The sequence below is a fragment of the Centroberyx gerrardi genome, chromosome 7 (assembly GCF_048128805.1).
Source record: "Centroberyx gerrardi isolate f3 chromosome 7, fCenGer3.hap1.cur.20231027, whole genome shotgun sequence".
In the NCBI taxonomy this organism is placed as follows: domain Eukaryota; kingdom Metazoa; phylum Chordata; class Actinopteri; order Beryciformes; family Berycidae; genus Centroberyx; species Centroberyx gerrardi.
This window is the reverse complement of record NC_136003.1, coordinates 10,543,244-10,568,630: the sequence shown is the minus strand read 5'-3', so window position 1 is coordinate 10,568,630 and position 25,387 is coordinate 10,543,244. Positions and strand designations below refer to the sequence as shown.

The 25,387-nt window shown below is 42.1% G+C and overlaps 1 protein-coding gene across 1 annotated transcript; it reads left to right on the top strand.

Annotated features, from left to right (window-relative positions):
• Positions 1–21,082: 21,082 nt before the first annotated feature.
• On the top strand, positions 21,083–25,387 carry sox10 (SRY-box transcription factor 10). The gene is made up of 3 exons (XM_071901998.2): positions 21,083–21,528; positions 23,909–24,177; positions 24,600–25,387. Exons 1-3 carry the CDS (start codon positions 21,083–21,085, stop codon positions 25,385–25,387), a joined length of 1,503 nt encoding a protein of 500 aa, XP_071758099.1.

Here is a 25,387-nt window from a genome sequence, read left to right as displayed (position 1 = left end):
GTGGGCCGCGTCGGCTATTAGGGTGATTTGGGGGCTCCTACTGACTCCTATTGTGCATTGTCTCCAAAGTGAGCAGCCGGGGCTCAACAGTGAGCCTTTGTGTGGGACATTTAACTGCCTGTTAGCATGCTAATTATGGGATGTGTGTGTGCGTGAGTGTGTGTGTGAGTGTGTGTCTCCATCATTTCTTCCTCTCCATCTCTCCATCTCTCTCTCCTTCCGGGATTTCCACTACCCTAATTCCTCTTCCTCTATCTTTTCTTTTCTATCTTTTCCCCAACCCCAAACCCTCCACTGTGATCTCCGCCTTACAGTCGTGACCCTTTTCCAAGCTCCTTCCTGTTGTTTCCGTTTTCTTCACTTCTTTTCTGTCTTTCTCCCGAACTCTGTCTGTTCTCAAGGTCTTGTTTGGCCTCTCTTCAACAACCAGCTGCTTCACAACTTCTGCTGTGCTTCACCCCAGTGTTTAAACATTAAGCGTCTCTCTCACACGCCTTGTACATTATCCTCACATTTACTTACAGCATCTCTTCAGCCATGCATCTCTTTCATCAGTAACAACTCCCGCTGCAGACTCTCCAGCCATCTTGAGCCTGTGCTCCTTTTCCACCTGTCTCCTCTGCTCTTGCTGGATTAGAGGTGTACGATTACAGATTCCCAAAATATTTCTGGCCAGGGAAGACCATGCCGGATGGGAAAAGAATGAGGCAGGCTACCTGCTGTTGTCGAGCAACTATTTCTCAACAGTTCAAGCCTAGAATTTAGAGTGTAGAGTGTTTGAATAGTAGAGTGTAATATAGTAGAGTGGTAGCTTTTTTAAAATGTCCAAATTATGCATCTTTCCTGTGATAGGATTGCATGCTTTTTGAATGTAATGAAGATGAACACAAAAAAAATGTCTTTAGAAACCGGTTGCTTAGACCATTCAGTATGGCGCAATGCACAATTGTGACCAAAATAATTTCTCTAAAAAGCATCTGCAGTCACTACAAAGCTTGACTGTGTTCTTTTGAACCAGATTTGTTCAGATAAGGTTAAGGCGGACTCATCCATGTCCAAAGCCAACGGTCTGTGCAATAATCATTCTGTAAACCTTCTTACTTTACATTTTATCACCAAGCACTAAACAAGATATCTTTTCATGATCTTCAGTGGAGCTTAAGTTGTGCAGGGTGCAGTCTGAGCTCTTTTTCAACTGTAGAGTCAAAGCATCAGTGTTTCCCTCTGATTTGACTGTGCATCCTGTTCTAACAGACAGTGAGAGCGCTGACTGGCAGCCAAGACAGAAATCGATTTATTCCTTACAAAACAATGGGAGGCAAAATCAGCCAAGAAACTGAAATATGCCCCTCACCCAGCCATCTCAAATCAATTGAAATGTATTGTTGAATTCTGCTTTAGGACATGTAATTAGAGAAAAATCATTGACAAGGTTTGACATGGGAGCGTGACGAGTGTGAAGTGAATGTTTTTCATTTCGGTGAATTTTGCTTAAAAAAAGTCCCTTGAATTTTACGATGAGCAACTAATTGATTTATTCTGTAACAGCCCAATAAAACAAAGAAAAAAATGCTACTGCACAAAATGCTACTGCACAGTAAATAGCATTTTCATCTCAAATCTGTTCACGGGATTTCTACAATTTTGATTTTACAATGTTGATGCAATCCAATGAAGGGTCGGTCATATTCATGGCATGTAATGTAGGTCAGTGTGCTCACTGAATACGGCCACAGTCAGGCTATTGTAATGTGGTGAAGAGTAAATAGTATTATCTCAATTGATCAACATGAAATAGAATTGACCAGACACAACACTGAACAGTAACAAATGTCTCTCGCTGACCGCTACAAGGGCGGCTTTGTTGCTGGGCCTACTAACTTGAACTCTTAGTAATGCATTCACACTGATGTCATTTCTGCTGTCGATGCAAGTCAGCTCCACACTGTGTGCAAGTAATGGGATTACAGACTTTGCGAAAATAAAAATGGCCATTACTCAAACTGACACAATTCACAATCAATGAAGCAATGTACGCTACAGTGTAAGCTGCTGCAGAATCCCTGCACCCTGCATGCATCTGTGCATCGGTATGGCATGCCGTATTCCCTGAAAGTGCACTAGTCACTAAAAATGAGCCAATAGTATTTATTTATTTTTATCTATTTTATTTACTAGTCACTATTTTGCCAGTTATTAGCCACTACTGTAATCTACTATAAAATAAGTACTAGTACTTATTAAATGGTTACTAATAAAAATAGGGAAGTGACTAGTAAAACCCAAATTAGCCACTAGTAGCCTACCTATTAAATTAGAACTAGTAGCCTATCTATTATATAGCAACTACTACAATAATGACTAGTAGCTGGCAGAATAGTGACTAGTGACAAAAAGATAAGCACTAGTGGCTCATTTTTAGTGACTTGTGCATTTTAGGAAATAAATGACAAAACGGCCTGCAATACAAATACTAGTACTGCAGTATTTTCCAAGGAATATGGCAACATAATAAGCATGGATTTCTACAATAGCTCCGTTTGCAGCCAACTAGTGTCTTTTGCTTGACTGTTGTTAGTATGGGAGGAAGATCTTTAGTCTTTGTTTAAGTATGTGTGTCTTGACTTCATGTCTGTGTATATATCTCTGCTGGATCTGTCTACCTGAGCTCATAAAGTATGTTTCATTTTATTGGCAGGTTGTGCGAGTTTGCATTGGTGTCTGTGTTCAACCAGTGTGCACCTACAGGTGGCGCGCATACGTGTGTGTGCGTGTGTGTGTGTGTGCATGCGTGTGCATGTCAACACTTGAATATGCAGCACACGTATAGGCAGGTTTACATGTCTGCATGTATGTTTGCACGTATGCCTATACCTATTGGATGAGCAAGTGTTTGCGTGTATGTGCACACCTATGTGTTCACCCACACATGTTTCTGTGTGTGTGTGTGTGTGTGTGTGTGTGGGAGCAGCTGTGGGCCCTGTGTTTGAACTCCAGCTCACATGGGCAGAGCGAGGGAGGGCCGCAGGGTGAGGAGGCGATGGGAGAGGGGACTGATGCCCGACAAACTCCCCATCTCCCTCTCCCCTTTCATCTCCCTCTCCCAGCATCAAACAACGGACTCTTTCATTCGGGCATCTTTGCGGCCGCCCCCAGACCCCCGAGGCCCCCACCCGTTCACGCTGCTTAATTCAATGTTCCGAGAAAAACTCATGATTGGAAAGTTACTTTTTTTTTTTCTTCCTCCTTCTCCATATCTCCTCCTAAGAAGCATCACCCTGCTCCCTGCTCTTCCTCTCTCTGTTTTTTCCCTCTCATGTCAAAACAGCTTCTGTCCTATAAACACACAGGAAGGAATGCTCAGGTCAAGCCACTATGGTGAATGTAAAATGACACATAAGGGTTAATAGCACAGAACTGGATTGGACAGAAAGTGCAATTTCCCTTCAAAAGAGCATTCTTGAATGACCAGTACACTTAAGATGCCAGCCATAGAGAATTTGACATTGTTGGCATGGAAAAAAGCATTCGTACACTGCTTGACACCTAATATAGAGCACTTTGAATGCAACTTCAATCTCTCTGTAAAGGTGCGTAGAGCAAAGCACCGTCAGAAATTGGAAGTTGCCAAGCCTGCTTTTCAAATTGTCCATCCTTATGTGTCGTATAACATAGAAACATGCAACATAGAAAAAGCCACTCACCCCCTATGATATCAGATATCAGAAAAAGATCAATTCTTCAGCTGCACTGTGAGCTAAGTGGGCTAGAAAAAAAATATTTCTGTTCATGCAAACATTATACCTTAACCTACTTTAACCTACTACACAGTGCTAAAAAAAACAGACAACATGTTTTTTCACTGCGGATGAACCTTGTCTACAACTTCGATGCCAACCAAATGTCCCCAACCAAATGTAAATGCATTTTATTAACAGAGAGACTGGCTTATAACAAGAGTAAATATAAAACACCTGTATCTGTGTATCTGTGATGTGCTACATTTCAACAAGTGCCTCAGTTGTTTCATATGGGTGCAACACACCAATGGCACCCACTGTAGCTCTAGTCCTAGTGCAAAAACCCATCCTGCCCTAGAGCCAATAAAATGGAGACTAAGCAACAGTATTCAAATTGAAATAGATCAGAAAGAAAGCACAAAGCGTGTGAAATGTACTTACTGCCTGTTGCAGCCACTGCATTCCACAATACTGAACACCTTGTCTGCCTATTGACTAGTTCCACAAAACCTCCCATAATCAATATAACTGTTGATATGAGCTGAAAGGGAACCGTTATCAAACCTTGGGCTGATAATAAGACATTCAATTTGCAAAGACCAAATTGGGCGATGTTTTCTTTATGGGGAGAAAGCACAACATCTTGATGTTTTTCACTTAAAGTAACTACTAAGTATAGGTGAGTATTTTGTTAATGAGTTGCTCTTTTACTTGCACTTGAGTGAATTTCTACACTCTTACTCTGACTTGAGTAAATTTGAACTGTTGCAGGCAGTACTGCTACTACAGTAAAATATTTATGTACTTTTTCCACCTCTGGTCAACCTCCCTCATTAGTATCCTTTATTGTTTGTGGCAGATACAAGAATATAGTATGTAGAGATGTGAAATTCTAAGAAATGCAGGTATTCCAGCCCATGCAATTACAAGCACCTGACATGCACATCAGCAGACTCAGAAAGCAGCATGTCGCACTAAATCAGATATTTAATGAGGATTTTGTCTTGTGTCTTGGCACCGTGCACCACGAGGAGAAACAGACCAATAAACAGTCATCAAAATTGAACATTTTCAGCGAGGCAGATCATCGCTGTGCGACGCTGGTGTCCCAAACAGCAGCCAGACATACTGCAGAAACATCCCAACAAAGGACGGCCTTGTTCCCCGCTGAATTCTTGAACATCATTTTCTGCATTTTCCTGCAAATGACTCAATCTCCACGTCCCTCGCCTCTCATTCCGCCCAATTATCATTTCTCAAGCATGTACCCTCCTCCTACAAGGATGGGTTGTTTGGGAGTTTCCAAAGCTTACCATGAAATCGGCTCATAGGCGTACATAAGTGTGAGGGGTTTTAGTGCCATATAGAAACACAGTGAACACACACATACACACACACACACCCACACAGACTCGCTCTGCGTGGCCTTTGGAAGGTGACGCAGATAGATGGAGAGAGCGGTGGCTGGTGATGGACTCGGAAGAATATGCGAGTGATTTTGCTCCAAGAGGGAAGAGAGCGGACAGTTGGGAGGGACACAAGGCACCATTGAGAATTCTCTTTCTCTTATTCCTCCTGCGTCTCTCCCTTTTCCCCCCTTCTCCTCTTGTCGCAGTCACAGCTGCAGCAGGGCTCGGACATTTGTGATGAGAGGGAGAGGGAGAGGGAGGGAGAGAGGGTGAGAGAGAGAGAGAGAGAGAGGTGGGGGAGACCCAGGGAGGGAAGGAGAGAGAAATAGAAATGGAATAGTGAAGAAATTGTAAAACAAGAAATATACTGATTCATAGGAGCAGGAAGCACTGGCTATAGCAGTTGTTGTCTGTTCAATGCGTCTGTGGCCACAGTGAGAGTACGGTATGTATCTGTGCCTGGAGAAATAATTAATGTCAAACTGAATAAATGGCGTGAGAGGTCAAAGGTCATGTATAACTCAACAGATTATTCACAGTTATAACTTACAGAGTCAGGCTTATTATGGCCAGCAGCGATTGTCCCTGCAGTCTTAGTAGTCATCATAGTATATCTATTATCATGCTGAATCACTGAGATGAATCAAGTCATGCTGATCAAATAGTTTGACTAACAGTTAACTCTTCTATAAGTTAAACGTAGCTAATTAAAAGCGAATTAAAACGACCAAATGCTGTATAAGTGTGCTTTCATGTTGCATCATCTTAAGACTTGACTGTTGTGTAGATTCACAGTTAAAGACACTATAGGTTGTGGTGCCTTTGGATTAGATAGAGCATTCATACTCCTGAAGGCTACAACTTTATTGCTAAAGGAAATCTCCACCATTGGAAAAAAGTGACAGCTACTCTTACAAAATGATTGATAGCACAAAATTAAAACAAAGTATGGCACTTTTTGAAGGATAGTAAGTAACCTCAGTCCTTGGTCAACAAAATAATACTTTATCCTTAATGCTTAATAATGCTTTTCAGAGTGGATCCTTATGATTTAGAAATACTGAGTGATCGAATTTGGGTAATTTTCCCCCCAACATGGATGTAGCCTACAGCATTTTAGAAATTATCTCTTCAATTGATTGCTAGTTTAGTGAAAATCCATCTATCTATACTTAAACAGGCAGCACAAACTCCCACACATCTGCTGACAAGAGATCTAAAACTACAAACAGCAGCATGCAGTCAGTCTGCGGGACCAACAGGCTTCTGAGACTGAAAACAGGAAACAGGAGCCGAGTTCTCAAAAACAAGTAGAACGATGATTATAGAATACCAGCAGAGATCAGCCACAGGTAACTAAACTCTCTCTCTCTCTCTCCCTCTCTCTCTCTCTCTCTCTCTCACCTGGGACCCTCACCCCAATAAGCCCCCCACCCCCTTCCATATCAATTTCCTTTAGATGTTCCCCCTCACACAATTGGAGTAACTAGATTCTTTCCTTTGGCTGCCCAGTGGAGATATGAAGCAGAACGCACAATGGGCCATTCATTAAGCTAGCAATGCAGTCCCCCCCCCCCCCCACCCCCCACCCCTCCACACACCACACACACGCATCTCACCCCCAACCACCCTCCCCCCCACACACACACACCAGCACCATCGGCAGCACCGTCTCCTCTTGCCTCCTCCTTGCCCCATCTCTGTATAGCCCTCTGCCCACACACACATACATACAAAACACATCTCTCTATAATATATCTGCATGCACACGTAAGCATGTAAGCACACACACACACACACACACACACGCATCCTCTCACATAAACACGCACAAACAAATGTGCACACACACACACACACACACGGCCACACATATACATACATATACACACACACACACACACACACACACACACACAACATCCCACCTCACTCCCCAGCTGCAGTGGAAGCCCGTCCAAGTTCTTGCCCCCCCCTCCACCCTAACCCCCCACCCACCCACCCACCCACACACACAGACACACACACACACACACACACACACACACACTCACACACACTACAACTACCAGTCCTACCCCCTCCCCGACCAGCAACACTGAGAGAGAAAGACGAACACAAAAGAATAGGAAATTCGGTGGTATGAGCACAAAGGCAGGATTCATGGCGGGAGACAGACATTCAAGAGGGGGGACCTATTTAAACGTAACACAGCTGCATCAATTTATTAAAAACGATGGACGGAAAGAAAAGAAAAGGTCAGGAAGGTCTCGTGGAATGCTGAATTATTTTTATTAACCCTTTGAAGATTCCTCCGACATTTTAATTGGGGGCCGTAACTGATATTTATCACTGTTAGGGAGGAATCTGTGAATTATACTGGGTCAACTGCTTAATTGATGTTAATTTTGGATTACAATACATGTTAGGCAGCAGGGTGGCCTTCAAATCAAAGACCCTGTGTAGGAAAGCATCCGCCCTGCTGAAGTGTCCTTGAGCAAGACACTGACTCCCTACCAGCTTCACTGGGGCCATTATGTGGCTGACCTCTGACCTCCCTATAGGGGGAAAGCAAAAGAAGCAAGAAGCAAAAAGAAAAATTTCCACAAGGGAATCAATCAATTGTCAAGTTGTCAGGGAACTCAAACCTGAATGCTACATTTATCACAAAATATAAGATAAAAAAGATATGTTGATTGTCAGTGCTTCAGGTTGCAATAAACCCCCAACCTGCCGGTTACTGCTGCAAGGTTGACTGATCTACTTCAACGGGAAATACTCACACACCTGTTCTGTCCTGCGCAGGTGCAGGGAGAGAGGAAGAGAGAAAGAGAGAGTGATTGAGTGAGAGAGTAACTGTGTGTGTGTTGTGTGTGTGTGAGAGAGAGAGAGAGAGAGAGAGAGAGAGAGGGAGAGTGTGTATGCATGTGTGTGTTTGTGAGTGAGTGAGACAAAGAAAAAGGGTGTGACTGAGAACAGTTAGAGAGCAGAGAGTTTGGCTGCTTACTGAGGAGCAAATGTGACAGCATCACATATTTTAAGATCTTTATTTACACCAAAACCCAGACTTTTCGCAACACTACACTCATCTCATTCCATCTCTCTCTCTCTCTCTCTCTCTCTCTCTCTCTCTCTCTCTCTCTCTCTCTCACCCTATATCAGTTGATCAGATTCCCTCTGTTTGTGAGAGAGCAGGAATTCCCCCTGGAATGTGTTTGCCCGAACCAGAAAAGAGGCAAAAGGGCAAGAGTTCCCTCATGGAAAAAACAAAAGAACAAAACAATAATGCTTTCCATCTTTCTCGAAAACTTCTGCCCTTTCTGCATCTTTATTATACTTTTATATCTATACTCTTCTTGGATCTTTCTTTCCTACATAACATACAGTATATTTATACATCTATTTTACATTTCAACCAGTTGAAACAGTTGAAAGGTTTGTCTTCAACCTAAAAAACAAGTCTGCTAAGAGACTCTATAGCAGTGATCATCTATACCAGTGATTCTCAACCTTTTTCATATCAAGGACCCTAATTTTGCACACAATAGAGCCACGGACCCCCTGTAGCACCCAATAATGTAATAATTTCCTGAAAATGTAATAACGCCTGAAAATGTAATAAAATTTGCACTTAACTTGATCGAAAATGTAATAAAACCCAATAATGTAATAACTTGACCGATAATGTAATAAAATGTCCTGACTGATATTGTAATAACATTTTACCGATAATGTAATACCTTTCAATATAATAAAACCCAATAATGTAATAACTTGACCGATAATGTAATAAAATGTCCAGACTGATATTGTAATAACATTTGTACTGATAATGTAATACCTTTCAGGTGGGTAATTTTTTTTTCAAAACTGATGATGTTCATTTTCAGTCCAGAGTTATATATTTTGTGTTTTAAGAATTTAAGAATGTTATATACATTGGATTTGAAATGAAAGAATGACTATTAGGTTAAAGTGCAGACTTTGAGCACCATACAGCCATATTCACAACATAGGCAGAAACTCAGGGACATGCAACTACATCCTGGTCTTATTGAGTGGGTGATGGACTACCTCCTTGGGAGACCATTCCAGGTCAGATAAGCTTCTGAGCAGCACTGGGGACCCCAGGTAACTGTAACTAAACCTTCCTCTTCACTCTCTATACCACGGATTTCCAACAAAACACTGCCTCATGAAAACAACCACAATCCAACAAAACAACTTTCGGTAACACTTCATTTGAAGGGGGTATACATAAGCATTCATAACACCTACATACACACTACATGACACCTGACATAAACATACATAACCAGTCATAAATGTTTGTTCCACCTGGTCATAAAGGGTTATTATGTCACTTTCAATGTCAAATTGACATCATCCTCTATGTCAAGTGACATAGAGGTCAGTTGACATATACTGTCATACTGATATGTTATGACACTTTCTGCTTCAAAATGACATAGTATTTTATGACAATTGACATTGTCGTTCTGCGTGTTCCTCATTAAGTCAAAATAATATAACGAACAGCCAATCATTTTGGCCACTAGGTGGAGCTCTAGTGGAGCTAAACTGAAAATACTTCCAGCACTAGCTACACAAAATACCTCCAGCACTAGCTACACACTGCATTAAAGTTTTCTCCCTATAGGATATGATCACTTGGCAGGGTACAGTATGAAATGTTATAGCATCAATTCCTGCAGATTTCTATAGGTTATCAGAAAGAGTTTGATAGGATATGAGGATAAAGTGGTAGGCTTCAGGCTAGATTTTTTTTTTTATTGACCATGTGTTACATGCTAGTTAGAAGTTGATGTTAATGCTTGTTGATGCTAACTTCTTATCACATTAGCCAAGGCTAGGCTATAGCATAGCGTAGCATATTCATAGAATTAAATCTGTTCCTGTCTCTACCACATAATATTGACAGGCGCTCAGCAGTTACGTTATTTTCCCACGCTTGCCAAAACAATTAGGCGCACAGCCTAATTGTTTTGGCAAGCGCGGGAAAATAACTTTTTATTCCTGTGAGCGCACAGCTCACAGGAATTTGACAGTACCATTCTCAACGCAAAGTGATGCTAACTTTGCCTTATCAGGAAATAAATCACCAGGGGTGTAAAAAGTACCCAGAAATTATACTTAAGTTAAAGCAGTGGTTCTCAAACTTGGATCCCCCCATCATAATGCGTGGGGGTGCAATTGAGTAAAAGTCAAAAAGTTTCTACTTTTTACAAATCTTCTGATGGTGTCTAATCTAAGATCCACTCTGGTCTAATGGACGATCCTTGTACAACGACCAATCAGAATGGGTATGGGCGGGATCATTTCCCATTGATAGGGATTTTAGTTTAATGCATCTTTGCCTGATAACAATTTACCACTTGCCATCTGTTGTAAATTTCAAATTCTACATAAAGCCTAGAGTTTACATTTCCAAACATGAAATATAAAAATAAACATAAAAATGTTATTACAATATCAGTCAGGACATTTTATTACATTATTGATCAAGTTATTACATTATTGGGTTTTATTACATTTTCGATCAAGTTAAGTGCAAATTTTATTACATTTTCAGGCGTTATTACATTTTCAGGAAATTATTACATTATTGGGTGCTACACCCCCATTTGATGAGATTTTGTCTCTCAGACCCGAATCTGAGAATATTTTTATTGTTAGATATGATTTTGTCCAGAACTCCATGACTATCTGTATTGTAGTTAGAGAGATAACAGTGAAACTATGATCAAAACAGTCATTCTTCTACATTCTCTAACTGTGTTAACTTCTTGTAAATGAAATAATGGTGAAGTTTAATAATCCATCAATTTGCTGGGGACCGCCTGGAACGCCCTCAAGGACCCCTGGTGGTCCCCAGACCCCACGTTGAGAATCACTGATTTATACCCTAATACCACACCAACCACATGACTGACAGATAGGATTAATGGATGTAGATATGAAAACAACTGGATGTATTTCCTCATTTTCATAATGCAAAAAAGCTTTCTCTATCCCTAACCTAAACACCAACTTAGATCTAGACTGTTTTAATATGCTGAATGTAAGATTTTGTAATTTATATATTGTTGTGAAATTGGCTGTGATGACATTTTAATGTTAGTTTTTAAAAAAGTAAATTAAATAAGTCATGCTTCAAAAGTCTAGAGTATAGGGGAAAAATGCAAAACATGCTGACAGAAAGCAGTTCATAGTAGCTATAAAATGTAGCACCAATAGATAAAAAACAAGATTTTTGTAAAGTTTTGCACAGAAAATGAGCACCTTTGCTTCTTTTCTAACACAAAATGTTCTTGCAGATCCTCCAGTGTTGCTTGCAGAAGCGTTAGATACACTAGGCCACTTTGCACATTGGCAGCTCCAAATGGCAGCGAGAGGTAACTGTTTGAATAATTGGAACTCCAATACCCAGAAATCCTGCAACGTGATGTCAGTAAACTACACACAGCTCGCTCATTTCCACTTTATACCAAAGGAAACCAAAGGGACGAGAGAGGAAAAGATCAAACGCTTTCCCTGCTGCTGTTTAGGAGACAGTTTGGATTTCACTATGAAGTTTTGATTCATCACTTCCTGTGTGTGGAGAAGAGTCCATACCAGACACTAGAATTTCATTTGGGCAAATGGGCTGAAACTATGGAGTCTCCATTAGGGCTGGGATGGGACGCTCTTCACTGTTGGAGCCCCACTTGGGGATCTACGCTGATAGAACAGATGTATTTTTACATAAAAATCTTGCCTAGTGCAACTTTAATCCTTTTCAGAACACATAATCTCAGGGTTCATTAAAACATCTTGTTACATATTGACCCTCCAGCAATCAGTCTAGGCCCTGACCCGCAGTTTGAGAAACCAGGGCCTATATAGATGTAGCAAGACACACACAACCACCCCCATGACTAAAGATGATTTTCTCCAGTGTCTCTAGCTGAAGCTTGCAGGGGGATCTGTCCCGTCCCGGGGCCGAGGGGGGCGGGACGGTCACAGGACCGCGTGGCCCGCGTTAGGCTTCTGCTGCCGACCCATAACCTCTGCTGTGGTCACGAGTCCTCCTGACCTCTCGCTGTCACCCTGACAGCTGCGTGTGTATGTGTGCATGTACATGAGTGTGTGTGTGAGTTGTGTGTGTGTGTGTGTGTGTGTCTGCTGGAATGTGTGTATCTCCATGTACGCTCCACAACAAACTACATCATCTGTGTCACATGGCAGGACACATTTCTGTTCCTCAGCCTCTCGCTCTGTATTATCTGCCTCTGTGTGCGTGTGTGTGTGTGTGTGTGTGTGTGTGTGTGTGTGTGTGTGTGTGTGTGTGTGTTGTGTGCATGTTCATGTTCATGTTCATGTCTGTTTTTGTTTGTGCAAGTGATTTTAGTCTTTCTGCTCTGTGTTCCTTGTTTGTATTGTTTTTTAAAATCTTTTGTACAGCACTTCAGTCAACAATGGTTGTGTTAAATGTGTCTTACAAATAGAAGTGAATAGACTTGACTTGACTGAGGACACTTTTGCGAACAGAGACTAAAAGGCTGTAAATATTTACTCTTCTGGCACATGGACACATGCCTTCTACACTGTGGAAATCTCAGTTGCCAGAGATTCCTGTCTGAAATAACAGCCAGCTTTCAATTCTTATCTGCTCTTCGCTTCAGTGCAGCAAAACTCTGCTCTGTCTTGTATTTGGTTTCACCAGCTGACCAACAAATGCCGATATGCTAAATAATCTGCAAAAGCCCAAACTGTCTTTGTTTTGTCTGTTCACATTACTTGAAGGTCAGGGTTAGTAATAAAAACTGTTGTGATCTGCGGCACAGGCTGAGCCTCAATAGTTACAGTACTGAGAAATAGAATATATATTCCTCATTTATAAACTGAATCAAGACAAAGGAGAGACATTTTTATGAGTAATTAATTGTTCATTATTAGTGGGTAATTTGTTGCGTATTCATTAACATACCTTTAGTGACAATGACCCTATAATTTGGTTTGATATCAATCTTATTACAGAAAGTATGCAGTGTAGTCTCAATTTAATCTTATTTAAATTTAACTCTATACCTGTCAACAATAATAAAAAAATATCTAACCATCCCTCTCTATTTTGTAAGATCAAGTAAGATATACAATAAATCACTGACTGCAAATCATTTTTGAAATCATCTACATTTTTAAAATCATCTACAGTCTAATATCATTTAACTAGGAACCTTTACATTCGTTTCAAGGCTTAGTATTTTTCTCACATCTTAAAGGTTATTTCAATTAATTTATTAGTATTATTAGTATTCTACTATAAAATGTGTAGGTTTAAGCTACATCAACGAATTTTCAGCGTCATTATTTGAACACAATCATACATTTTATAATAACGTTACTTGTAACCATAAAACTGCACTACCAAGCTGTTGACATTGAATTAAACTATTCCCTTTATTTTTCATTTATTGAGGTTGAACTTTATAGACTAATAAGGCTTCAACACAAATACTTCCCCCCCAAAATAGAACTGCATTGTAATAAGAATGAATAGAAAAATAATAAAATGATAGAATTTTAATTATTCAACAATGCACATTGTTTAATATGTTGTTTTAATAATGTTTTGCGCCATGATAATATCACAGGGGGAAATCTGCTATTTTTATTGAAATTATAAAGGCCTTTATTATCATGATTTATAACACTAAATCATTGTATAGGCTAATAGTAGGCTTTTATTTTACATTCTTCCACATGCATTACAAGTAGGTCTAAATATTTTTTCTATATCTACCTTTTCTATTCTCTCTTCGCTTTAATATGAACTTCATTTCTTCCAGTGTAAATAAAGTGTGTGCAGGCTGTCGAGACATTCCTCATTATTCTGAAGGTATTTTCCGTTTCACGGGGGATTTATTGGGGAAATTATTAGGCAGGAATAAATGAATGGTTCCCCCTTCTTAAGACTCTGGGACAATTACTTCTTCTAGTATTTGTTTCAACGAATGACAAACATATAATATAATTATTACGATATTATTAGATTTTGTTCAGTGCTAGACATAGGAAATCATGCCCAACACATGCAATTACACCTAAATCATGGCTAATCTCAGAGACCAATACATTTCTCTCACGCATATTGTGGCCTTACAATAGACTTTACGTCAGTTGACTTTTTATTGTCTCATCTAATCCTCATTAATCATTTCCCTATGTGACATTCTGGTCTTGTCTAAACCCAGTCAATCCATTCCCCTGCTCTTCACACCTTCATCACTTGCGCGCACGCACACACACATACACACACACACCAAAAAAAAACTCACTTCAGTCTGAGGCCGGGCCACAAATCCCCAAGTGAAGAGCAGGAAAGAAGTCCCCGGAGCGGCTTGCTACATGTCCCCGGTTTAAAGCTCCAGGAGCCGGACAGTCCCGCCACAGATCCCCGGGCAGAGGAGCCGCGGTCCTGGAGCATTTTGCCCTACTATATGTCAGCGTTTGTTGAGACGCGGACAAAGAATGGGAGTAAAAAGGGAGACACAAGCCTTTTTCCTCTTTTCTTTTCTTTTTTCATATACACAGAACTGCTTTTTGTTCCTCATTTTTTCATTTAAGGGGGTAATGGGAAGGGGGGTGCTCGTTTTGATCACATGATTACAATTCACCTGAGATAAAACAAAGGGCGCAAAGAAAGGAGGAGAGAGGGGGAATGAAAGAGAGGGAGAGAGGGGGAATGAAAGAGAGGGAGAGAGGGAGAGAATCAGACAGAGAGATGCACTCATGGTTAGGATTCCCTTATCACAGTCAACATTCATGGATAATGAAAAAAGCGGTGATTTTTTGGATTGGGGGGCAGCGTGTCGCAAGGAGGGAGATACAAGGGGTCATTGTTGGGAAGAACAGCGCTGGTGTTTGTATCCGTGCGGCCCATAATGTTCCCTCCCGTCTCTCCTTTCTATATTTTCTACAAATACTGTTTGGTTTCAGATGTGCGCTCTGTGGATCTAAGTGAGCGCGCGCTGATGCAATTATAAATCTCACACGTGGAGATGAAGAGGCGCACTGTTGGATGCGGCTCATTCCGACACATTCACTCCAAGGGCCAAGTAGGCCTGTTTGAGTTTTACCGACACACACATGCAGTGGTGGATAGATGGGTAATATGACCTCCAGTCGGTCACCATGAGGGAAAAACCACCAGTATAAACAAACACCAATTATATCTCCAGTAAACGCATTCATTTATGCTTTTCCCCTTAAAAATCCGATCTTTAAACATCTTACGTAAGTTTGATACTTTTATTATGATGCATAGGTACTATGAATTTAAATCCTTAAGATTTATATCAGCCTAAAAAGCTGGGTAAACGTCATTCCACAGATTAAAAGGTGACTTTACCCTCCATTGCATCCCTGATTATAAACATCCAGTAAACCAGAAATCTGACATGTCCCGTCAAAGGAATATGCCAATATAATTAATTTTGTTTTGTACAAATGCAGATTTGATGGGACTGTGTATATTTCAAGTCTTTATTTAGATCAATTCTGTGCGTAAAGGTGCGTAAAATGGCATTTTCTTTTAAGGCAACAGTATTTCAATTGGATACATTTTATTATGTTTTGAGAACCGAACAGCAGAGGACCAAATCTAAACTGGTGTAAAGTAAGTAAATAAAGACAGTCTGTATGTCACTGTGAGGCCCAGTTTGTCCTCCTCTGCTCCTCTACAGGGGGCAGGAACAGGGACGCTGATTCCGCCACAAAGCTTTAAAATTTCCCCCCGACCCCTCCGCTAATTAGGCCGCTGTTCACATCAGTCAGGGATCAAAAGAGGAGACAAGTTTTAAAGATGCGTGTCTCTATCATGTGACCTACACTGACAGCCAGGAAGCTGTGTTGCCCCCCGGGGCATGTTCCCAAATCTCAAATCAAACATACCGACCGATGGCAAGGGCTTCTAAAAATATCCAACACTATAAAATCATCTTTGTCCATTGGTTTAAAATGGATCAAATAGCCTCAAGAGGAGTTAATTCACCCTGATTGAACCAGGAAAAATGAAATGTTGATCCTCGAGTAACAGCAGAATAACCAGACACAGATTTGGATTTGATTTTGAGAAAATTATAGAATGCACAAATTGTATATTTATATGTTTTATGTTCTTGTTTGGAATTAAAGATATGGACTAGCCTATCTAAAATGAAAATGCGCAATTTCAATTCCAATGAACTAAATTCTCTTTCTCAGTTTGTATGCTGAAGGTATAGCCTGGTTGAAATGCTCATTTTGTTTTTTTTTTGTTTTTTTTAAAAAGTGGCACTAGATTGCCGCAACATCTCAATTTTCACACCAAATACAAAGCCAGTATAATTTCTTGTAGGTCATTTGTAATTTGTGGAATCCATCATGCGAACACGAATATACATTATACAAAATATGCATTTTATTGTGGATACCATAATGGAAGCAGGCATGTCCTTTAACCAAATTATCACAATAGGCCAACTGTCAAATTATGTGCAACATAAAAATCCCGCCACAGGTGGATAGACTTCACATATGCAAAACTATGAGCGTAAAACCTCGTGCGTAAAATTCATGCGTAAATCACAAAGGAAACCAATTGAATCCAACTTTCAACTTATTCGAAAAATCAAACCTACAATGTTTTTTCTCTTCATTTGTTAGAAACATAATGATTTGGGTAATCTAAATTTAGAAATTATGAAATTACACAATCAATCAGGTACCCTAATACTATAGAGAGAGAGAGAGAGAGAGAGAGAGAGAGAGAGAGAGAGAGAGAGAGAGAGAGAGAGAGAGAGAGAGAGTCAGATAATCACTAGCCAATCACAGAGTTTGCCAGTCTTGCATCCGTGCAAGTTTGCTGCTCCTTTAAGACTTTCCCCCCACTTTTTTTCTCTCTCAGCCTCATACAAGGGAGCTCTTTAAGCCCCGGTACCGGCACACAGAGCAGGCATTCATAGATGGGCAGCGCGAGCGAGGGGGCTGGGGAGCGAGCGTCACTTTGGAGACTCGGGAACTCACGGATTCTCGTGCTAAACCGGCGACCTCCTTTTTCATGACTGAAGTAAGGCGCTTAGCATTTCCAACTCTTTCCTCTCTGTTGCTGCTGCTGCTATGACTGCTTATTTCTTATTTCTTCTTCTGGTCGGAGTTATAAAGTGTATCTATGGAGAAGAACCCAGACTCGCAGTTAGAGATGTAATACTATTACTAATGATAATTACCATGATTATTAGTATTACACAAGGGAGGGTTCTTCTATGTAGAACCGTAATGACTCAAAGAACTTTCTGGTTTGTTAAAATAATCAGAATAAAGAACCCAGCGCTGTTTTTAAAAACTTCTTTTGCTGATTTGGAACATTTGACGCATTTTACACGGTTCTATGTAGAACCATTTGAAAATAGTGCTATGAAAACCTTTCCAGAAAGGTTCTTTATAGCACCAAAAGGGTTCATATACAAGGTATAAGCCTAAAGAACCTAGAGTTTTCTGGTACAAACCCTTTTTGATAAGAGTGATAATAATAATCATAATGTGGTTATGATTATTATTAATATTTGTGATGATTTTCCTGTTATCGTCTCAGTGCAACGAATGGTCATTTTCAGTGGATTCCTGCGATGATTTCATTTTTGTACATCTTTGATTAATAAGGTTTTTGATAGTCCTCCAGCTTAGTTTGCCAGATAATTAATAATTCATATTTCTCTATAGGTGGTTTGTTTTTACTGTTCGACTCTATCTCTAACTTTATGCGGCTCCAAAAACTTTTTTTTTCTTCATAAGAATAAAAGAAAATTGCTAAAGAAGGCGATCTGTCAAAGAAGAATGAAGCTTATTTTTAAATTGTCTATGTAAATATTTACAACATATCAGCCTTATAACTCGAACAGGAATTGGATCCGGAGAGAAACTACAACGTATTGTCTCAAACTATTTGTCTATTAGCCTATTATTACATTTTTGCATTTTAGATTACAATGCACAGCTTTTAAATGAATTTGTGTTACTGTCTTGTTGTGGAATGGCCTATATTTATAGCCTATTGTTTTGGGGTTATTTGGGCTAGATAACATCATAAATATAAGCTATTGTAAAATTAATTGAAATAAACAGTGATGAAAAAAGGAAAATATTTCCCAACAAGCAAATTAAGGCCAAGTTATTGTTAAGTCAAGCGGCGATAATGAGTTTTCTTTCACATTGCCGTAATTCATTATGGCACACTAAATACGCTCAGTGATGGAAAATTAGTAACAAATTAAGCATGATTTGAAGGGGGTTTAGAAAACAATCTATATATTGTGAACAGATAATATATTAGATAAAAGTTGTCCAGTGTGCACAGACACAAATTGGCATGCAGCTCCTTGTAATCAGAGGATAGACGAGCTACTGTCGCCTCTGACTCAATTCCTTATTCACTCACTTGCTTGTTCCTAATTTGAGCCGCAGTCTGATGAGAGCAAAACTTTATTTATACATAAATGTGTCGAGTGACGAAAGAAAATCAATCACCACTCAATCAAAATGACTGTCAGCCATTACGATACCATTCTTCCATAACAAACAGTTACATTATATTCAGTAGATATAGTTGCAGTGTATGGCAACACGTGCGCAATGACGCATTGGGTCGTTTACGCACGATCTTTACGCATTGTCTTTCCACAGCAGAGAGGCAAGATGACACAGTCTGTGAACTGCTACAGTCCAGGTGGCAAGCGAATAGTTTTTAATGCGCCGTGGACAGATGGTGAAGCTGCTGGAACTGGATACGACTCCCACCGTCACTTTGATGTTAATTAAAAGCTGGTTTTCAGAACATAAACTCATCAAACCTTCATTAAGACTGTGATTGAACTGTATCGTCAGCCAAATTTCAACTAAACATTGTTTCTCAAGTGATGAGATGGTAAATTAAAGGTGGGTTAACTAAGAACAGTGGGTGAATACCACAGGGCAAACTACCACCAATATAACAAAAATCATTATATTTCCTGAAAATCATTAATTTATGCTTTTTGATACTCACTTACTATGATGTATACGTTGAATTTACGTCTTAAAAATGTATGTCAGCCTAAAACAGTTGGGTAATCTATTCCTCGCATAAAAAAGTGGGTGACCTGAGTTTTAAGTGAATTTACCCTCCTCTAATCCTGGCTCCCTCTCCCAGTTACTGCAGCACAGTGAACCCACACATGAAAAATACAGACTATCACATTGACGAGCTATTTCATAATGTCATTGGACGTGGGCGAGAACGGGCGAGATTCCTGTGATTTTTGTTGCAACGCGATACCAAGGTGGAAAACAAACCGGTGTTGTTGAGGTTCACGGGAAGTGCGCTGATTTAGAACGAGAAGGTCGAGGCAGCGTGTTGATTTAATGCACCAAACAACGCCACATTTTGCTCCCCCGGTAGACTCGCCCCTATGTATACTTTAACAAACAGACTGTGTCTAATTCACACACGCGTATAGACACGCAGCCGCGCGGGGTTTATATTTCCAGCGCCAGCCCGTGTTGATCCAAGAGCTGCAGAGTATAAATCCAAGGTCTGTGCTGCTGCGGGCTCATATTATTCCAACACTTTCTCTCCGGGGAGCTTGGAATAACTGCAAAACCTTAAACAGTAGCCTGTTAGGGCGACGGAGGCCTGGGCTTGGAATAACACAGGCACTGCGTTAGTTGGACCAGAACCTCTGCATATAACGTGTTGCACCTATAGGCCTGAATTCATTCATTCTCGTTTATTATAAAAATGTATAATAAGTTTTGTGAAGACTCAACCACGCCTTAATGAGAAAGAGCTATAGATAAATTACATTTCGGAAAGATTCTATCAAGACAAAACTTTAAGTCCCTATGGGAATACATAGGGATAAAACTACTTCTATGTATAAGATAAGGTCACTATAAACTCACTATTAAATACCACAGACACATCATAAGGCCCTAAAGGAATATTATAGGACTATTATGATTATTTTTCGTTAGGGACTCATATTTCTACAACTGAATACGCTTAATCTACTGGATCCATTCATCAATTCAGCTTGCCTCTGGTTTCTCATATATGGCAATAAACAAATGCGAAATCTTCTAAATCGTGCTTTCCCACCTCCTGTAAATCGGCCGTGTATTCATGACGTTTAAATGAATCACTTTCATTGGTGTTAACTGGGTATGGCAAGGTGTGGCACTCGCCAGACCTCAATTGTGAGTCCAATTTTGATCTTAGTTTTTATCATTATAATGGCAAAGATCATGCAAAATCGCCAGGGATTTAGTTGGAAGCCACATCTTAAAAAAGTCACACCAGAGGAGCATCCAGGACCAATAGCCCTAGTTTGGTGGCACTGACCAAATAATAACATCTCGTTCCCAGAAATGCAGTCATCATGTTTTGGGTGAAGTTTTGGAACTGACGCTTCTCATCACTTTGTGTCTTTTCAGGTCCTCGCTGTTAGAGATCACCCGCAGGACAAACCGAGGACAGAGAAGGGGAAGTAAGGAAGGAATTGAGACTGGGTGGGTTTGGCGCAGAGAGGTGCGAACCGGCGAGTAAACTGGGGTCCGAGGTGCGCACTGAGCCTATGATACCAACAACACGGATGGAAAGAACTTTAATGTGGAACCCTAATAGAGTCCTGCAGCGGAGGCTGAGAGTAGAGACAGACTGGCAGTTTATACTATAGAAGAAAGCAGAGGGAGCCGAGAGATCAGACAGCAGTCAGCCTACACTCAACCAGTCTAGCTGTCTCCTTCACTAGAGGAAAGCAGAGGAATAGGGAGCGGGCCAGGCAGAGCTGAGCGGATAGGAACAACAGTAGCCTTGCACCCTCTGCGCACCTGGAGGCTTGTATCTTTAGGAAGATGTCCGGAGAGGAGCAGAGCTTATCGGACGTGGAGCTGAGTCCGGGGGTCTCGGACGACAGCCGCTCCCTGTCACCGGGTCACTCCTCCGGTGCCGCCGGCGGCGGGGACTCGCCTCTTCACGGGCAGCAGCAGCCCCAGCTGGCCGGTCTGGGCGACAGCGCGTCCTGCGCGGCGGCGGGCAGGTCCTCCGGCAAATCCGACGACGAGGAGGACCGCTTCCCCATCGGCATCCGCGAGGCGGTGAGCCAGGTGCTCAACGGCTACGACTGGACCCTGGTGCCCATGCCCGTGCGCGTGAACACCGGAAGCAAGAACAAGCCGCACGTGAAGAGGCCCATGAACGCCTTCATGGTGTGGGCGCAGGCGGCGCGGAGGAAGCTGGCCGACCAGTACCCGCACCTGCACAACGCGGAGCTCAGCAAAACCCTGGGGAAGCTGTGGAGGTGAGGGAGGCGCTTCATCTGGACGGTCCAGTGCTGATACTCAAACTATTATCAAGTGACTGTTCTATAGATATTCAATGTCTGGGTTAGGGTTAATCTTAAGGTTGGGGTGAGGGACAGAAATAGGTTGAGGTTAGGGTTGTGTTTAAGAATTTGTGAATAATACATTTATTTTGGCTGGAAGAAGCCCGCAAGGTACTGGCACAACATACCAAGAGCTGGAAGCAGAATTGTTGAATCCAGTGTATTTTCAGAAAGGCACCATCTTTTACCGGGTTTAAAGTGGGCTCGGGGTTAGGGTTGGGTTTAGGCTAAGGTCAGGTTTAGGTTTAGTCTGCAGAGATACAGCAAATACGCAATTGACTCTTTGTTGACCAACTACTCTGTCACCTGATAGTTCATTGAGTATCAATATTGGACTAGGCAAATTAAGTTTTACCAGTTCAGTTTTCAGAAGTAACTGCATCTGGGTGAAGCAATCCTGGCTTGTTGTTCCGACATTTCCCCAAATAATGAATAAAAGGATTACGTTTTCTAAGGTCACAAGTGCAAAGTAGGGCAAAGTAGTAGATCCGCAATCAATTGACCTTTGACCCCCTGTGCCCCAATTCTCCATTGTTTTTTCTCCCTTTCCTTCCTTTTTTACTTTCTACTCTTTCAGTCTTCCATGGATTTAAAGTCATAAAAATTGCGAGTAAAGCAACAGTTTCTCAACTGATTCTGTTGTATCCCGACATAAATGTGACTTTGTCCATGAAGTCCTGACCAAATAACACAGTATTCCCTCATATAAGTTGATCTTTGCCCGCAACCCCGTCAGACTTTTGGTCACAGCCCACCGGTTGAGAAACACTTGTCGAGAGAGGACGTATCTGATGTAGGGTGAGTGTGCTGTGGTCACATGTTCCTGAATCCAGGCTAATTTCATAGACCACTTAATTCTCAGCCATTTAGTCGGAGCAAATGGCTCCCGAGGGAATTACTGGGCTTTTTCCAAACCCCTCAGCTCAGTTTTACAGCTCAGATTGTTGTAGCACTAACGGCAGAATGTTTTTCCATTCATTCATGCATTCAATCATTCATTTATTCATGCATTCATGCAGTGGTATATAGCTCCACGCTCTTCTCCCTCAATATACACAACATGTAGTCAACATTTGAATTGTTTAGAAAATCAGACTGTATTTTGCCTCTACAAATATTGCACTTATTTGATGAACTGTATTTCAAAATCAGCAATATTCCCAGGTCAACCAGAATAAAGTGAGTCTTTATGGCCAACAATGTAAAGAGCCTTTGCATTGTCAGATTGCATGCTTGAGTGTTGGGCCAGTGGTTAACGTCCCTGCCTCTTTGACCACATGTGCCACTGCTGGCCTCGGTTCAAATTCTGCCAGAACATCCTGTGTCTCCTCCGCTCCGTATCCCTCCTTCCTTGCTGCTTCCTCATACAGAATACTCACTATTTGCGGATGAGAAGGTCAGAGAGGGCTAATTCATTAACCTTGTAAGGACCGTGGATTAATTTGATGAAGACTTGACCTTGGGCTCAGGCATGATTGGTTAATTGGCCCAGAAACATGATGAACTGGGAGATTGAGAAAGGTCAGGGTTTTCCCATGCCAGTCCTGCCAGCAATAGTAATATGGATCTTGGTTTCGTGTTTGCAGACAGGATGCATCTTTGGCCTTCATAATTGCATTACTGTCCAGCAGTCAAAACCCCCTGGCAGACATAACTTTAGCTGCAGCTGTGCAGACGTAGTGGAGTGGGCTACCTGGAGCAAAACAAAAGGCAATTTGACATTACGCATTAGTAAATGTATTAATATGCACTGAAAATGTATCACGTTGATTATGTGAAAAATATGTTGCCAATGAGGCATATCAGTGTCATCAGGGAGAGATCATTTCGACCCATATGCCGTGTGTTGATATTCTTTGATGCTCTTGAATCCAGACATTGGCTCCTTAAATGTAATTTCCTATTCCATTAGCACACGGACCACATGCCAAATTACATAGGAGGATGTTTGATTGGTGCTGGTCAAGGTTATTGACCCCGTCCAGAATATCGAGCGTTAAAGAATTCAGCCCTGCATTTCTGTTATCTTAACGTGCATTTCTTAGTCGTCGCGTTACCAAACACACACGCTCTAAATGTTCTCAGATGACGACCATTTCCTTACACCAACAGAAAAGCTGCCGAAAATGGAGTTCAACACATTTTTCATATCACCCATAGAGTATACTGCAGCTTAAAACCAACAATGTGACCTAATGCGGTTCTGATTCTTGGTAGAAATGTGTCAAGAGATTTTTCCTCTATTTTTCATTCCATCAATAAACCCACCTACCTACATATTCTCTCTTCACCCAAGGCTCCTGAATGAGAACGACAAGCGGCCATTCATCGAGGAGGCAGAGCGGCTGAGGAAGCAGCACAAGAAGGATTACCCGGAGTACAAGTACCAGCCGCGGCGCCGCAAGAACGGCAAGCCCGGCTCCGGGTCGGGAAGTGAGGCCGACGGCCACTCGGAGGGTGAGGTCAGCCACAGCCAGTCCCACTACAAGGGCCTCCACCTGGACGTGGCCCACAGTGGGGGAGCCGGGTCCCCTCTGGCCGATGGGCACCACCCTCATGCTGCAGGTGGGCCGCAGGCTCCCTCCCACCACCCCACTGATACGGCACTGCCGCACATAGAATAGTGTGACACATAAGCTACCAGTCAAATGTTTGCACACAGACATTTTTCTTTATTTTTATTATTTTCCACATTTTAGAATAATAGTAAAGATATCAAAACTATGAAATAACAATACATAACAATTCTTTAAAGTAGTCGCCCTTTGCCTTGACGGAAAGACAAAGGCTTTGGAAAGAAATTCATACATAGGATCAACTTCACTATTTATATTTGTCTAAAAAACACATTTCAAGCATTTAAGCAGAAGCCTTTAGATCAAAATGGCTTTAAGAGAGTGAAAAACATAGTACATTCAATCAGGTGTGTCCAAACTTTTGCACAAAGAAAAAGACCTGTAACTACATGTCCATTTTTGTGTCCACAGGCCAGAGCCACAGTCCTCCTACTCCACCCACCACCCCCAAGACAGAGCTCCAGTCTGGGAAGTCTGGGGAGGGGAAGAGGGAGGGTGCTGGGAGTGGCGGCTCCCGCGGTACAATGGGAGCGGAGGGAGGCTCGGGTTCTGGGAAACCTCACATCGACTTCGGCAACGTGGACATCGGCGAGATGAGCCACGAGGTGATGGCCAACATGGAACCCTTTGACGTCAACGAGTTTGACCAGTACCTCCCTCCCAACGGGCACCCGGGGGTGGGGCAGGGCGCCGGGGCGGGGGCAGCGGCGGTGGGCTCCTCGGCTTCCCCCTATGCCTACGGCATCTCCTCGGCTCTGGCGGCGGCCAGCGGACACTCAGCAGCCTGGCTGTCCAAGCAGCAGCAGCAGCAGCAGCAGCAGCATCACCCCTCCCCTCTGAGCTCAGACCCCTCCAAGGCCCAGATCAAGAGCGAGGCCGGAGGTCCCGGGGGTCATTTTGCAGAGGCGGCATCAGCAGGGTCCCACGTCACCTACACCCCCCTCAGCCTCCCCCACTACAGCTCCGCCTTCCCCTCGCTGGCGTCCCGGGCGCAGTTCGCCGAATACGCGGACCACCAGGCCTCGGGGTCGTACTACGCCCACTCCGGCCAGGCCTCGGGGTTGTACTCGGCCTTCTCCTACATGGGACCGTCCCAGAGGCCGCTGTACACCGCCATCACCGACCCGGCCAGCGTGCCCCAGTCGCACAGCCCCACGCACTGGGAACAGCCCGTCTACACCACGCTGTCCCGGCCATGA